Source organism: Prionailurus viverrinus, chromosome E3 (assembly GCF_022837055.1).
Source record: "Prionailurus viverrinus isolate Anna chromosome E3, UM_Priviv_1.0, whole genome shotgun sequence".
NCBI classification, from domain to species: Eukaryota; Metazoa; Chordata; class Mammalia; order Carnivora; family Felidae; genus Prionailurus; species Prionailurus viverrinus.
The window spans coordinates 8256970-8271505 of record NC_062576.1 but is presented as its reverse complement, the minus strand read 5'-3'; the positions used below and the strand labels follow the sequence as shown (position 1 = coordinate 8271505).

Below are 14536 nucleotides of genomic sequence, written 5' to 3'. Positions count from 1 at the left end.
AGAGGTAGGGAATGTTTGGGTCTGTGCTTTCCTCCTCTGCCCCTTAATACTGCCCCACGTGGGCAGGACTTGGGCCTGACAGCCAAGTACCTTGCAGTTAACATTGCCTTTGGAGAATCCAATTAGGAAGAAACCCGGTTTAGGAGAGGATATTAGCCCTCTGTAGAAATTACCTAGGAGACTGACTGTCTGTAAATATCTGAAATCCAATTAAGGAGACCTGGGTGAAACCTGGAAGAGCAGATAAGATTGCAATTGATTTTAGGGACCTAACTGCATTGTCTTCTGCCTGAGGGAAAATGCCAACAGAGGAGAGAGTTCCTTCTCATTATAAATGGGAGATCCAAGGAGATCCAGCTTGGGGCCGGGTCTCTAGGCTGTGCAGGACAGTTGGTGCTCTGTCCCTAAAACCTCAGGGGGCCGGGCCCTGGGACTGGCTTATCCTGAGGTGGTGTGGACACCTCAGGCTATCATCCAGCCATTAAAATCATCCAGTGGCCTGGCCTTGTTCTAATTCCATCCTCAGCAGTTCCATTCTGAAGCCGCCAGGAGAGAGGTGCCCAGGTGCCTGGGGATAGTGGCTCTGTCGGTAAACTAACGAGCTGGCATTTGGTTCCTAACGCTACCCTTTGTGCGTCTTGTACGCACGCTTGACGTCAGTACGCCCCGAGATCGGTTTGTCCATGGTGTGCACATGTTAGTTGGAGAATCAAGTGCTGGGCTGTGATGTGATGAAACTCCACAGAGAAGTCACTTCATTTGGGTGACCAGCTACTTACCCCAGCTGGCCACGTCTTCCCTCCACATCTTTGTTCTTGCTGTTTGCATTGGTAACTTAGAGGCAGGGCCCAGTAAATGCTTTCGGTTTGGTGCGCTGATTGAGTGGTGGTGCATGGGGGTGGAAGGAAAAGAGCTCAGCCCGGGTGGTTTGTGCCCAGAAGGTGTGGGGAGAAGGCACGTGGTCCCAAGAGGTGAAGGCAGGAAGGAACCATGAACTCTGACTAGACATCCCCTATGTGCCAGACGCTGGCTGAGTGTGTTCATATTCTTTATCTCATTTATTCATTTGGGAGCCCCATGGGATATCTCACTGCCTCCATTACACAGGCAAGGAACCGAGGTCCAGAGAGGTTAAGAAACCCATGCGGGTGTCCCCTGTTAGTGAGTGACAGAGCTGGGATAAAATGAGGCTGTCCTCACCCTGAATCCCTTTCTTGGAGGGAAAGACCCCAGAGGGAGAGCATATCACCTTCTGTGTTAGGAGAGGGGCTTGCGGGTGGAGAGGCGGATGGGGCATGGGGGCATTCCTGGAGAGCTGTGCACCTTGCCCACTCCCCCAGCACCTGCCCTTGGGAGGCCCTGTGGTCCTCGACTGAGGATTAAATGGTAGGAAATGATAGCCTCAGGGAAATTCCAGTCTTGCTTCTTTGATGGGGCGCATGCCTGCCTGGGAACATCCTAATGGCATGCCTACCGCCATGTGTTTATAAGACCACAGAGATACACCCCCTCTCTCATATCAACACCAGCGAGGATGCTTGGCTCCAGCCACAGGCAGGATCCCAGGTGTGAGGCGTGGTACTGCTTCCCCAACATCTGGACTCAGTTTCTCCCTGACAACCCCCAGTCTAGCTTCTGACTCCCCTGACGGCCCATTTCCAGATGTTGCTTAGACATCCCAGCCTCCTTACCCTCGCTCTCTCACTGCCCTCCTGAGCCCTTGGAGGGAGGTGGAGGTGCTGTGTCTCCCTGAGCATGGACATGGGTGCCCTCAGGTGTCTGTAGGCTTCTCGCTGCTCCTGCTGTTCCTGGGTCTCCGTTCTTTTCCCCAGAGATCACTAGGAGCAAGGGGCTGGGCAGAGGCCAATGCCAGCTGCGGCCTGCCCGAGGCCAGCTCTCCATCACTCCCTGGGGAGGTGCTCTGCAGGAGGCCTTCTGGGGAAGCCACACCCGCTTCATGCCTTCTGGTGATATTTTTCTTTATCACTCTTCCTACTGATTTCCCACATGAGCCCATCCCACCCCCAAAAGATATCTCTGCCCTGAAGCACAGCATCTCTTCAACTTCCAGACTCTTCCTGGCAGGAGAACCACAGAAGCTTAAGGGGATGCAGGGAAGGGGCCAGGAGAGTGAGGTAGGAGGTGAGGGGCCTGCAAAGCTGTCCTTGCCAGGAGACGTGTCTGGGAGCACTGGCCCCCTGGCGTAGGCAGAGGCCTTCTTGTGTTCTAGCCTACTTCCCAGCGGTAGGAAGTCCACAGAAAAGTGATCTGGGGGTTTCTGCCTTCCTTGAACTTGGGGCTGGGGAGCCTCCCACACAGTCTGAGGGACAGCAGGAAGGGAGGTGTTAGGGAGTGGGCTACCGGAACATTCCTGCCTCAACTCTGCAGGACCTGGGTGGGGAGGGCCAGGCCTAGGTTCCCCAGTCCCCTTCTCTGCTCTCAGGCCTCTGCGGTTCTGCCAGGAAAAGTCTGGAAGCTGGGGTGCTGTGTTTCAGGGCAGAGATATCTTCTGGGGGTGGGACAGGATCATGTGGGAAGTCGGTAGGAAGAAGGATAAAGAAAAACATCAAGCAGAAGGGATGAAGCGGGTGTGGCTTACCTGGAAGGCCTGGTGTGTGCAGTGCTTCCCCAGGGAGTGATAGAAAGCTGTCCCCAGGCAGACCACAGCTGGCGTTGGCCTCTGCCCAGCCCCTTGCCCAGCTCCTGGTGATCTTGTTCGTGTTACATAATCTCTAACCTCACCTTCCTCATTTTTAATCTCTCTTTTTTTTTAACGTTTATTTATTTTTGAGAGCGCCTGAGTGTGAACAGGGGAGGGGCAGAGAGAGAGGGAGACACAGAATCCAAAGCAGGCTCCAGGCTCTGTACTGTCAGCACAGAGCCTGACCTGGGGCCCAAACCCATGAGCCATGAGATCATGATCAGAGCTGAAGTTGGGAGCTTAGTCGACTGAGCCACCCAGGCGCCCCTCACCTTCCTCACGTTTAAACCAGGGAAGACAGTAATACTACTTCCTAGAACTGTTAAGGGCACAAAATGAGATAATACATGTAAAATGGGGCCTGGTTCAGAGTAAATGCTCAATAGATACCATTCATTGATTGATTCATTCATTCATTCAGTATCTACTATACCCCAGGCACGTAGGTTAGATCAGTGCATGAAATAGGCAAAATGCCTTCTGGGGCTTGCATCCTTCCAGGGTAGCAACTGGGGCGGGGGGGGGAACACAATAATCAATAAACAGGATAAAGATAAACAGTTAAGTGAAATAGCACCTTAGAAGGTTAAAGGAGTGGTGGGAAAAAGAAAAAGGACAGCACAGTGGGATTACTATCTTTTCCCCCCAGAATTTGGATAACTTCTATTCATGCCTCCCTTCTAAGGAGGAGGCATAATGGTCTCTTGCCCCAGGGCCTGTCCTCTCCTCCCAGGGCTTCCTCCGACCTTAGGGACGGTGACTAGGGTTTTAGCACAGATTCACTCATTTGTTCTTTCAACCAACAAATATTTACAGAACACCTGATCATGGAATGCTCCATGTGAATCAGAAGTTCTTGTCCTGAGGGTTTGGCAGGGGAGGAAAGAACTGTATGAATAATCGAGGTGAGAAAGTAACTGGGGTCACCAGACAAGAGTGCCCAGGCACTGGCGGGGAGGAGCGGGTCTGTGTGCCCTCCTGCTAACCTACAACCTCTGTGTCCCGGCCTCCCCCATAGGACTCGGGGGCCATTCTGTCTCCCCATTGCTTTGGCTGTTTTCAGCTGGTAAGTTGATGGACTGTCCTGACCTGAGTGTTAAGGGGAGAGAAAATTTCTGAGGGGGAAGAGACGTTTTCTGAGTTAACCCTTGAGCAAAATCAAGAGCAGAGCGCCCCATTCCCCGGCCCTCAGCAGGAGGAGGGATGCTGTGACCATCTGTCTAGTCGCGTGCCCTGCCTGTGACATGTGCCCGCCTTCCCCCACCCCTACAGTGGGGCCCCTGCTGCCCTTCTAGAGAGGCCGGCCTGACCCTGGCAGAGCAGTGAAGGGGAAAGAGGCCCCCAGAGTCTGTGGCCACAGTATCCTGCAGCAGACCCCAAGGCCATGGGGAAAGGAGGCAGCCAGGCCTGCAGAAGTGGAGACCCAGGTCTGAGGGAGGAGGCTTGGCCACATGGCTAGGAACCCCAGGCCGTGTGTGTCTGACCACAGAGGCAGACGCTCCGCCTTGGGGTTTGGGGCCTGGAACAGGCCGTTCTCCCCACAGTTACCGCTCACATGGACCGCGGCAGCCTCTCCTGCGCCCGGCCCCCTCAGCTGCTGAGTCATGCTCCCCGGGGTTCACAGAGGCTCCGGTCCAAAGCCAGGCTGAGTCATTCGATGATGAATTGCGGAATTCTTTTCCAGGCTGTCACCGCAGCAGTGGTGGGCCCTGACTCCCACCCCCTGCTTCCCCACCAGGCCACTCAAAACATTGTCTCCTCCGCTGTCTTCTCTTCTCCGTCTTGCTCCCCCCGCCCCACCCCCCTGCAGTGAGCACTAGCCGCTGGGATGCTCAGAAGTATCTCTGAGTTTCCCTTCCTGTGTTAGATTCCAGTCCTATTATAGGGACAAGGGCCTGGTCTGTTAGCTCAGGAAGGAACCTCAGATCTCATTTCATTCGGCCGTCATTGACGAAGGGGAGAAGAGGAACATAGGCTTAGGATTCAGAGCTGGTTGGAAGGGGAGCTTCGGAGTCAGGATCCAAGAGCAAGCCTTGCCACCTTTGGTTTCCTTGTCTGTCAAATAATGCTAACGATTCCTACTCTGTAGGAGTTGAAGCTTCTGGAAGCCGATGGGTATGAAGCACAGGTGGGCAGGCACTCAGTAACTGCTATTCCATCTACTATATTTGATGGGGAAGTCAGAGGTGGTGTGAGTTAGAAATAACAACTGGGGCGCCCGGGTGGCTCAGCCCGTTAAGCGTCTGACTTTGGCTCTGGTCGTGATCTCACGCACGGTTGGTGAGTTTGAGCCCAGCGTCGGGCTTGCTGCTGTCAGCACAGATCCTCTGGCTCTCTCTCCCTCTGCCCCGCGCCCGCTGTCTCTCTCTCCCTCTCTCAAAAATAAGCAAACATTAAAAAAAGAGAGAGAGAGAACATCTGAGGTCTTTCCCCTTCTGGTTCAGCACAGCTGGGGGCAGGAGCTCCCTCAGGGGCTTTGGAGACTAGGTCAGAGCGGGTAGGTTTGGCGAGCAGGCACATGTTCCGCCCAGCCCTGCAGGGCCCACCGTGCGTGCTGGACGGTGCCCACAGCTGTTTGTTTGGTTCCTCCAAACCAGAAAACAAGCAGAGACCAGTGGTGGGCACAGCCACCCTGACCTGGGCCCCTTGCCTGCCCCCCACCCCACTTCCACGCAGTCATTCCCCACCTGAGTGTGCCCACATTCAGTCCTGCTGAGCCAGGTCACCGGCTGGCTCCCACCGAGGCCTAGCCTGTAAGACACCTCTGCCCAGAGGGCCCTCTGTCTATAGGTGGCAGTGGCCGGGACTAGGTGGGACCTCCTGCAGTGTCCCCAAGGACGAGATGTTGGCATCTTTGGAGCTACAGCAGGGGTGGCCATGATACCTTTGCTCTCTGGGCTTTGGTGTTGACAGTTCCCCACAGCCATGAATCCATGTAAGAAAAGGTTCACATTTTTTCAGAAGAATTTATTATGAAACGGAAGAAAAATACAAAGTACACAAAGGAATGAAAGAGTTTACAACACAGATTCTTCAGCCCATGGCAACTAAAACTTTGCTGGGCTGACCCCATGGGTACTGAGGTCTCGGTTCTGTCTCCAACCCTGTCTCTTTTGGCTGCTGAGCTAACCGGTTCAAAGTTTCTCCAGAGACAGTCAAGTTGTCCTTCCAAACCTCCTTCCTAATCGCCTCTTTATATGGTCCCAAAGATTCCTCACCTGGGGCTTCAGGTGAGGTCTTGCCTGATCCCACTGTACTACTCCACTCTCCTGTCAAAGGCGTCTATGGTCCCCAGAAAACCGGTTTTTGCTTCTGTCCTGATCCGTTTAATTAAGCTATATTCATGAACCAGTTGGGTAGGCTGGTTCTGTGATCTTCAGTCAAACTGCCTATTTTCCTAAGCTTGCATCTGAACTTGATCTTTCTCCTGCCAGGAACATCTTCCTGAGCGCCCGCTCTGGCAGTTCTCTGCCCCAGCTAGTCCAAAATCGCCTTCCCCTCTGCTGAAACAGACCTCTATGCCCTGTGTCCAATCTCCCACTCAATTTACAGGATAGCTATAGTGTCAGCTGACCTGCCACAGAGAGATGGTCAAACACCTTGGCCTTGGCAACCACCTATTGAATCCTGCCCAGCTCAGATCACCGACTTTACCGATTTCCTTGGAAGATTTCTGACTTCTCTCTTAGACCTCTGCCCCTTTGGAATTCTCCCTCTTAAGCATGTATTACGTAACATGGCTTTATAGATATAGTAATTACAAGATTACAGTGGAAGGGGAAGTTAGTCCCTCCCGAGTTATATTTTCTCTAAATTATCAAAAGATCAGGCCACGCTTGCCATTTTGAATTTTTCCTAAATGTCTATGGTTATCGGTCCTTAATTTAGCACAGTCTGGTTCTCAGCTGGCTTTTAGGAACAGCACTGAGTCTTAGCAAGCTGGCCATTGGTCCCTTCTGCTCCTACAATTACTGTTGTGTCTTACATATGGCTTCTTCAAATAAATGCGGCAAGGCAAAACATCTCCTCCAAAAGAGAAACAGGTAACAACTCTACCCAGACCTTCTTGAGCTTTGACCTCGTCAACATGTTCCTATAACATCCCCATTCAGGCTTGCACTGGCAGAACAGTCCATATGAAGTCAGTACAAGTTGGCTGAGCTTTTTCCTAACCCACACTTCGGATCTGAACTTCATGGTATGCAAAACACTTCTCTGTGCTTCTCACCCAGCACTCATGACGACCCTGTGAAGTGGGTATGTTGTGTATTTTACTGACATAGAAATGGAGGTTCAGAGAGGTTAGGAAGCTAGCCAAGATCACACAGCTGTCTTGTGGAGGAGCCAGCACTCAACCTAGGTCTCTGCTACCTCATTCACTTCCCTTTAGACACAAAGACTACGAAAGAGGTTTTCTACCCACCCTCTCCCTACCGGGACGGCATGCTCCTTTCACCAGTATATGCACAACCTGGAAAGTTCCAAACACGAAATGGAATGAAAATTGTTACAAGCCCAATGTGGTGTGTGTGTGTGTGTGTGTGTGTGTGTGTGTAGGGGAGGGGTGTTGCATCTTTCATGATGTTCCTGATTTCTTCACATCTTTAGTTTAACCAAGAATTTTCTTTTGGTGCTGAGTGGGATTCCTAGGTCACGGGTAAGGTGATGGAGATTTTACCTCCATAGCACGCTCAATACTGTACTTCTCTTGCATTTCACGTTTTGCCAGTGTTCTGTGCCTTCCCACCCCTACCCCTCAACGAGGAAAAGTTAGTACTTCTGTCAATCTTCCAATGCCTGGCTTCCCAGGATTCCTACAGCTTTCTGGAAAGCCAAGTGGTTCCCGCAGCTCTGAAGCATCTGTGGGATTCTCTTCTTGCAGCCAGATGGCGTTCCTGTGGTTCCAATGCAACCCTCAGAACGGCTCTGCTAACCTGAAGGTGTATGACCCCCTAGAGCCTATGACCTCCCAGGTCCCCCTTCACACACAATCAAGTCACCCCAATCTCACCTCTTTTGTGACTCAGAGGAGGGCCACCCCCCAGGAGGCATATGGTGGACTGTGTCCATAGTGCCCCCTACCAGAAATTTCTCACAAGCCAAGCTTTTGGACAGCTTGGTTGGCTGGGGCTTAGACATCTGAGGTGGGAAACCTCTACAAGAGTCTTACCACTGTCTGTTCATTTCACAGACATTTATTGAGCACCTACCATGAGCCATCCCTGTGCTCACTCTGGAAACAGAGCTTGCAAAGCAGATGAGACACTGCCCCACCCCCACCCCCGTACAACTTACTCTATACTAGTTGGTTCTGTAGAAATACCACTTGGTTTCCAGTTGTTCTGAATTAGTTGGTGAACTCAATATGACCTTCCCCTGTTTTGTGGACACTCCACAATGATCTGATCACCTGAGAGGACTCTCCAACCTCTGCAGACAAGCCTCTGCTCCTCTGCTCTGCCCTTCCTCCCTGCCAGGCCCTGGCCAGCTGGGATTCTCCTCCAGACTCCTGCCTCTCCTTCAACTGGACAGTCTCGTTTATACCAACTGACACATTCATTTGCAAATCCAATAGCTATGCTCACACATCATTTCTAGAGGTGTATGTTTTTGAAGTAAATATTAAGCATATATGTTACCTAATGGTCAATAAGAACTGAAGTAGGAATGTGCATATATGAATGTGCATATATATGTACACGAAATAACTCAGAACTCAGTCTCCCAAATCACTATTTACAAATGTTGAACATATTTCCACTCGGTAACTATTCAGACATACTTTTACCTTGTTGCTATCATTAAGTGGTCATAATCCCAAATTCTTTCTCTCTCTCTCTCTCTTTTTGCTATGATTGCATCACATAACATATTCTTCTAAATAGTTTTCATAGTTGTCATACGTGAAGGCAATAGCTCATGGTCCGAACAGACCACAAGCTGCTTGGCTGTCCCTCACAGCCAAGCAGTTTCCAGTCGATGACTGTGACATATAAGACGGCCACAAATATCTCTGTGCAACTACTTTCTTCCTCTTGAATTATTTTCCCAGAACGTATTCCCCAAAGTGAGATAACTTAGTCCTATGGTCATTTCTTTTTACCTTTGTCAACTATTACCAAATTGTTCTCCAGAAAGCATCACACTTTACAATGCCAGCAGTCTACCTCCCCATGACGTATTTTTAACATATTTTTTGTGAATGCCAAGTGGTTGACTTTACTTTATAGTTTCCCAGTCCTGGCCTGTGTGCATTTCCTCCTGCGTACGTCGCCTGATTGGTCTTTTAACCAAGTAGATCTCTTGGTCACTGCTTGTACTGGAGGCTCAGCCCTTACTTGGACCAATTCTACATAATTTCCTCATCTTACTGGCTTTCCTTTCCTTTTCATTATTTTTTTGCTGTGTATACATTTCCAGTTTTTATATAATTGAATTTGTACACTTGACCTTGATGATTTCCCCCATTACTTCAACGGAATAAGCAACGACCTCTCCAGAAAAGGGTTTTCTTTTCCCTTGGACTTTCCCTCTGGACTTGTCCAAAATCCCTCTGGTCCCCATGAACATTCCATTGTCCATGATCCCTAGATTAAGATTCCCTTTGGTCATCTCACGACAGCCCCAGGCTCAACACGTCCACCTCAGTTCTGGTGCTGCCATGGCCCATGCAAGAGTGCAGTGGTCGCGGCTCACCTCTGGCAGAATTCCCTGTGGGTTTCATCCCTCCACCCAGCCCAGCCCCACAACTGACTTCTCAAGTTTTCCAGCTGGTTTGGCCCCACCGTCCAGCACCTGGCCTCCAGGGTTAGGGTAGGCTGTTTATCCCACAGTAATGGCCCACCTGAAGGCAAACTCCTTCACCCTTTAGTTCTGCCAAACCCAAATTTTCTCGAAAGGAATCACACCGGAAAACTAAGGGGAACTAAAAATAAGACTCTAGGAAGTGTAAAGACATCAAAGCAGAGATTATACATCCTATGTAGGTCTTGCCTTGGATTAGCCTGGTGGTGGGAGGGGAGACCCTGGGGTCTCCCCTCTCATACTCAGAACCCTGTGTTTTAGACTCCAACCCTTCTGTTGGCACATTCACCTCACGGACTTTGAGGTACACACCTCTTGGCCTCAGCTGGTGTCTGTACTTGGTCCCCCACAAAGCCCACCCTCAGAGGGATCTCTACGTCAGGACTGTGGCTGGTTCAAAATCCCAGACCTCTTCTGACCTGGTGTGTCCCTGCTTCCAGTCTGAGGGGAGCTGGGTTCTCAGCTCTCTTCTAGAAGGCACATGCCTGACATACCCCAAGCCCTTCTCGACTCGGAGGATTCCTTCTGCCAGCCTCGCCAAGACTCTCCCTGGGCCATCCCATCGGGAGTAGTTTTGAAGAACGCCAACCAGCACAAGCTTACGAATTTCAAAAACTTGACCTACAAGGGTGGCGACGGAAGCAGCAGTCACCCCCCAAAAGCAGGAGACACAGTTAGCTCTCGGCGCACTCCTCCCTTCCTCCCCTGCTTCTGAGAGCTGTGGTCACACCGCTGCCCTTGGTCCCATCCCCACAACACCCTGAAGAGGGGTTAGCATTTTGGCACTTCACATTGAAAGGTTGCCAGCCCCTGCCTTCCAGAAAACACCCTCAGCCACCACATCCCATGGCGGCCTTGCCTCCCTCGTCCCCCCTATAGCCCCAGCACCCCCCCCCCCCATCCCTCCCCAGCCCCTCTCCTGTCCTAGCCCTTTAACTATCAGGAGACCGGACCCGAAAGACATGAATGGTCCCGTTACTGAGAGACACAACCAGGTGCCTGCCGTCCACCATGGTGGTCACCCTAGGCTTTTCCAGGCCATGATAGGCCGTCAGGAAGTCGCCGAGCAGTGACCCCTTTGGATCCAGGATCACCACCTTGTTGACCTCGCGAAGGGTCAGGAAGATGTAGCCTTTCTTATCCACGGACACAGAGCCTGGCTGGCAGCCATGCAGGCCTGGCCCCCGGTACTCACCAATCACCTGACCCAGACCATCACAGACCACCACGCTGTTCTGCTGCCAGTCGGACCCCACAAAATTGCCCTGGGGGCTGGTGGTCAGGAACACCAGCGCCCGCAGGCCCCTGTTGGCCTTGCCCCCAGGGATGAACCGGGTGGCCAGGCTGCCTTCCATGTTGTACACTTCCACGTGGCCTGACACACTGACGGCCACGCGGTCCCCACTCGGCATGGCAGCCACAGCGTGGCTGGCCTGGGAGAGGCTCAGGGCCCGGCGCCACTGCACCTCACCATCAGGGCTGATGAGGTAGAGCCTCGCGCCGGCCGAGAAGGCCACTGCTCCCTGCAGGGCAGCCACGCTACATGGGGAGCAGCCCTCGGGGACGGGCACCGCGCCCTTGTAGTCGCCATTGAGGGAGAAGCGCTTCAGTGCCCTATTCTGCTCATCCGCCACCAGGATCTCCCGGGGGCCAAAGGGACAGAGCCCTGTGATGCGGGGAGACCGCTTGTCTCCTGGCATCCGCGTGGGGAAGCTGCAGGAGAAAATGGGCCTGGGGAGGAGGCCAGAGCCCTCCAGGTTCAGCCCAGGCACTGGGCTGGGCTCCCGGGAAACGGACTTGAGCCTGCCTTTGAACTTCCTCTTCTTGTTGGATCTGCCACCCCTCGGGGTCTGGGCCCCTTCATCTTCTAGGGGTGTCTGGGCTCTGCCCTCTTTTGGAGTCTGGGCTCCGTCTTCCTGGGGTGTCTTGGCTCTGTCCTCCTTTGGGGTCTGGGTTCCATCCTCCTGGGGTGTCTGGGCTCTGTTCTCCTTTGGGGTGCAAGCTCCAGCCCTACTCTGGGGCTGGATTCCACCGTGTCTCTCTGACTTGGCTCCGTCCTCTCTCTGGCTCGAAGTTTCATCACCTCCCTGGCTTCCAGCTCCTTCTTGCCCACCGTCCTTCTGGGGCTGTTCCTCAAAGGAGAGCCCTAGCAGGCGGCAGTTCTTGTCCAGGAGTCCAGGATGGAACTCCAGCTGGGGCAGCAGGCGGGGGGATGGCCCGGGCATCCAGGGACAGCCCTGCAGCTGCCGGAGTCTCTGGGCAATCGCCCCTTCCAGAGAAAGTATCTCGGCCTCGCGACCCAAGCTGAGCACCCGACGGGCAAAGGCGGCCGCCGCCCTGGCCACCTGCTCCCGGCCCTCCAGCTCCTCCAGTCTCTCCCGAGCAGCCTCCTCAGCAGCCTCTACGTGGGCCCGTAGCTGCCCCAGCACCTCCTGCTTCTGGGCTAGTAGGGCCCGGAGGACCCCCTCGGCCACTTCCTCCACCTGCATTCCCACCCTAGCTGCCTGTTCCCGCAGCCGGGCCAAAGCTTCCTTTTCCGTCATCCGGGCGGCCTCAAGCTCCGCCAGGTTGCTGTCCACGCCTGCCAACAGCTCCTCCAGGCCTGGCCTGCGGGCGCGCACAGCCTCGGCCAGTGGCAGGCAGGGATGGTCCAGGTGGGGGTCCAGGCGGCACTCGCGGCACAGCAGCTGGGAGCAGGGCTGGCACAGGAAGCGCAGGGCCTCTCCCGGGTGCTGAGGGCACTGGGCCGCCTGGCGCTCCCGGGCCTCCTCGTCGTACCAGCCTGCCCGGTAGCCCACCAGGTCCACCACCCGGTGGGTGTGGGTCTGCCGAGTGCAGCGGTGCCCGTCAGCGCAGGCCTGGCACAGGTCGTCCGCGCAGTCCAGGCACCGGGCAGTGGCCGGCCCCCCCGTGCCGGCCCCCCCCATCAGGGGACACAGCGCGCAGGCTGGCTTCCCCGCGCGCAGGTCTCCGCCAGCCCGGGCCCTCACCAAATCCAGGAGCCCGTTGACAAAGAAGTTGGTCTTGAAGGCGGCCACGCCCGCCGCTGGCACGGGCACGGTCTCTCGGCACTCAGGGCATCGGAGGTGGCCTCCCTCGGCCAGCTGGGCCAGGCAGTCCTGGCAGTAGGTGTGCAGGCAGGGCAACGTTTTGGGTGCCCGAAGCTGCTCCAGGCATATTTTACAGGCCAGGAAGTCGCTGCTCAGGGCTTCCAGTAGGGAGGGTGAGGATCCCTGGGAAACCATGCTGCAAGGGAGAGGTCGGGGTCAGAGGGCAGAGGGTACCTCCACGTTGCCTCCAGCCTGCCAGCCTGCCTCTCCCCCCATCCCCAAGCCCCGCCAGGGCTGAGGTCTCACCTGAATGGCCAGGAACGTCCTTCTGGTCTTCCAGGGCCTGTGGCCGCTTGCTCTTGAGCTAGGGAGCCGCCCCTCTCCGGGCATACATTCAGCAAATGCAAAAAAGTAAATGCTTCCTGCCTTGTACCTTGTGCCTAGTGCCCTGAGAAAGAACCAGACCAAGAAGCCCAGCCTTAGGGAGCTGTGTGATGATCAGCACCCCAGGGTTGACAGGCCTGTTGGCAAGTGTGGCGCTAGCCCTGTGTGAGTAGTCCTGAGGCCCTGCTGGGGACCGGTGCAGGGGTGGGGTGCAGGCAGAGAGGACATAGGAGAGGGTCCGGCTGCGCAGTCACCTCTACTTGTGGCAACTGGGGCAGGGTAAGGGGCCCCAACTCCTGTAGCCCCTCACACCTGTCTTCTAGACCCTGGGAACCGCATCAGGGGTCAAGGGGCCCCACTTCCTGCCCAATTTCCCCTTGGAGGGTTCTGGAGCAGGTGGAAGTAAGGCTGTGGGGAGGGGGCGGCCTTGCGCTCCTTCTAGCTCTTAGACCTTGGGGTCACCGCAACCTGTGCCTCATCTCCTAGAGGCCTTTCTTTCTACCTGTCCTGCTGAAAGGGGCCTCAGCTTTTCTAGAAGCCTCTGAAGGGGAGTTGTGTGGACCCGTCTGTGACTCCCCCCCAGATCCCAGCACAGTGGACGAAATCCTCCAGGAAGAGACTGCGGGAGGGGGGGGTGTTCCCCCAAACTTCTGGAGCGTGGGGTCGGGGAAGACAGGCCAGAGAGTGGGAGGAGGCCTTTCCCAGGTAAGCCTCAGGCCTCTGGCCCCGGAGTGGGGCGAGGGGGGTGCTCCCTCCCACCCTCTCCTCTCCTCCCGCCTTCCGGGTCCCTCCCCTCCCCCTTCCTCTTCCTCCCGCTCCCTTCCCCCCACGCCTTCCAGCTCTTCCGTCATCCGCCCTGCTTACCAGGTCTGAGCTGACCTTGGGCTCCGGGACGGGGCGTGGGGGGCCCGGGGCCTGGAAGCCGCTGGGGCTGGTGCCTGAAAGAGAAACAAAACTGAAAGTAATGGTACTTCTGCAACTTCCGTCCCCAGCCGGGACACCGACTCGCACGGCCTCAGGCCCCGCCTTCTTCCCTACCCCAGGCCGGACCTCTTCCTCGGGAGGGGGGGGCCTCCACCCCTGGCCGGCGCGGCCCCTGCTGCAGGCCGCGGGGCTCGGCGGGGCTCCCCAGGTCGCCCTGTGAGATCCAGCATCAGGATCCGCTCAGCCAGCTAAGTGTGTTTGTGGCACACGCAGAGGACCTGCCCGAGGACGCGTCCTCTGAGGGGAGAAATGAGAGCTCCTCCTCGGTTCAGAGCCATGTAACTAGAGCCCAGCCCTCGGGCCAGGCCTCCAGTGAGACGGCACAGCTGCCAATCTAGTCCTAGGTGGGGCCCTGCACGCCTTAAACCTTTGCCGAGCCAGGGGAGAGGCAGAGGAACCAGATGAGTCCGCGAAGGCTTCCTGGAGGAGGCATCACTTGAGATGAGTTTGAAGGGCACAGAGGAGGTTGGGAGGAAGAACGCAGGGAAGAACATTTTGGGAATTGGGAACAGCAAATCGGTGGGCACAGAGGAATGAAATACCCCAACTCTCCCCAGTAGCTCCAAGTATTTCAGGATGGTTTATGGGAAGGGACGTGTTGAGTGGCGGCAGA

At 55.0% G+C, this 14536-nt stretch overlaps 1 protein-coding gene across 5 annotated transcripts; it reads right to left on the bottom strand.

Annotated features, from left to right (window-relative positions):
• Window positions 1-5647: 5647 nt before the first annotated feature.
• Window positions 5648-14213, bottom strand: TRIM56 (tripartite motif containing 56). 5 transcript variants are annotated; one of them, XM_047838962.1, is made up of 4 exons: window positions 13978-14213; window positions 13804-13877; window positions 12862-13003; window positions 5648-12751 (listed from the first exon to the last, which is right to left on the bottom strand). In XM_047838962.1, exon 4 carries the CDS (start codon window positions 12748-12750, stop codon window positions 10438-10440), a length of 2313 nt encoding a protein of 770 aa, XP_047694918.1. In that variant the 5' UTR covers window position 12751; window positions 12862-13003; window positions 13804-13877; window positions 13978-14213; the 3' UTR covers window positions 5648-10437. The 5 variants fall into 5 exon arrangements, with proteins under 5 accessions (XP_047694918.1, XP_047694917.1, XP_047694919.1 ...); XM_047838961.1 differs by having other exon boundaries at window positions 13990-14213; XM_047838963.1 differs by having other exon boundaries at window positions 13819-13877; window positions 13990-14213.
• Window positions 14214-14536: the final 323 nt, after the last annotated feature.

Coding starts and splice junctions, on each gene's coding strand:
- TRIM56 (XM_047838962.1), bottom strand. CDS start 12,750: ATGGTTTCCCAGGGATCCTCACCCTCCCTACTGGAAGCCCTGAGCAGC.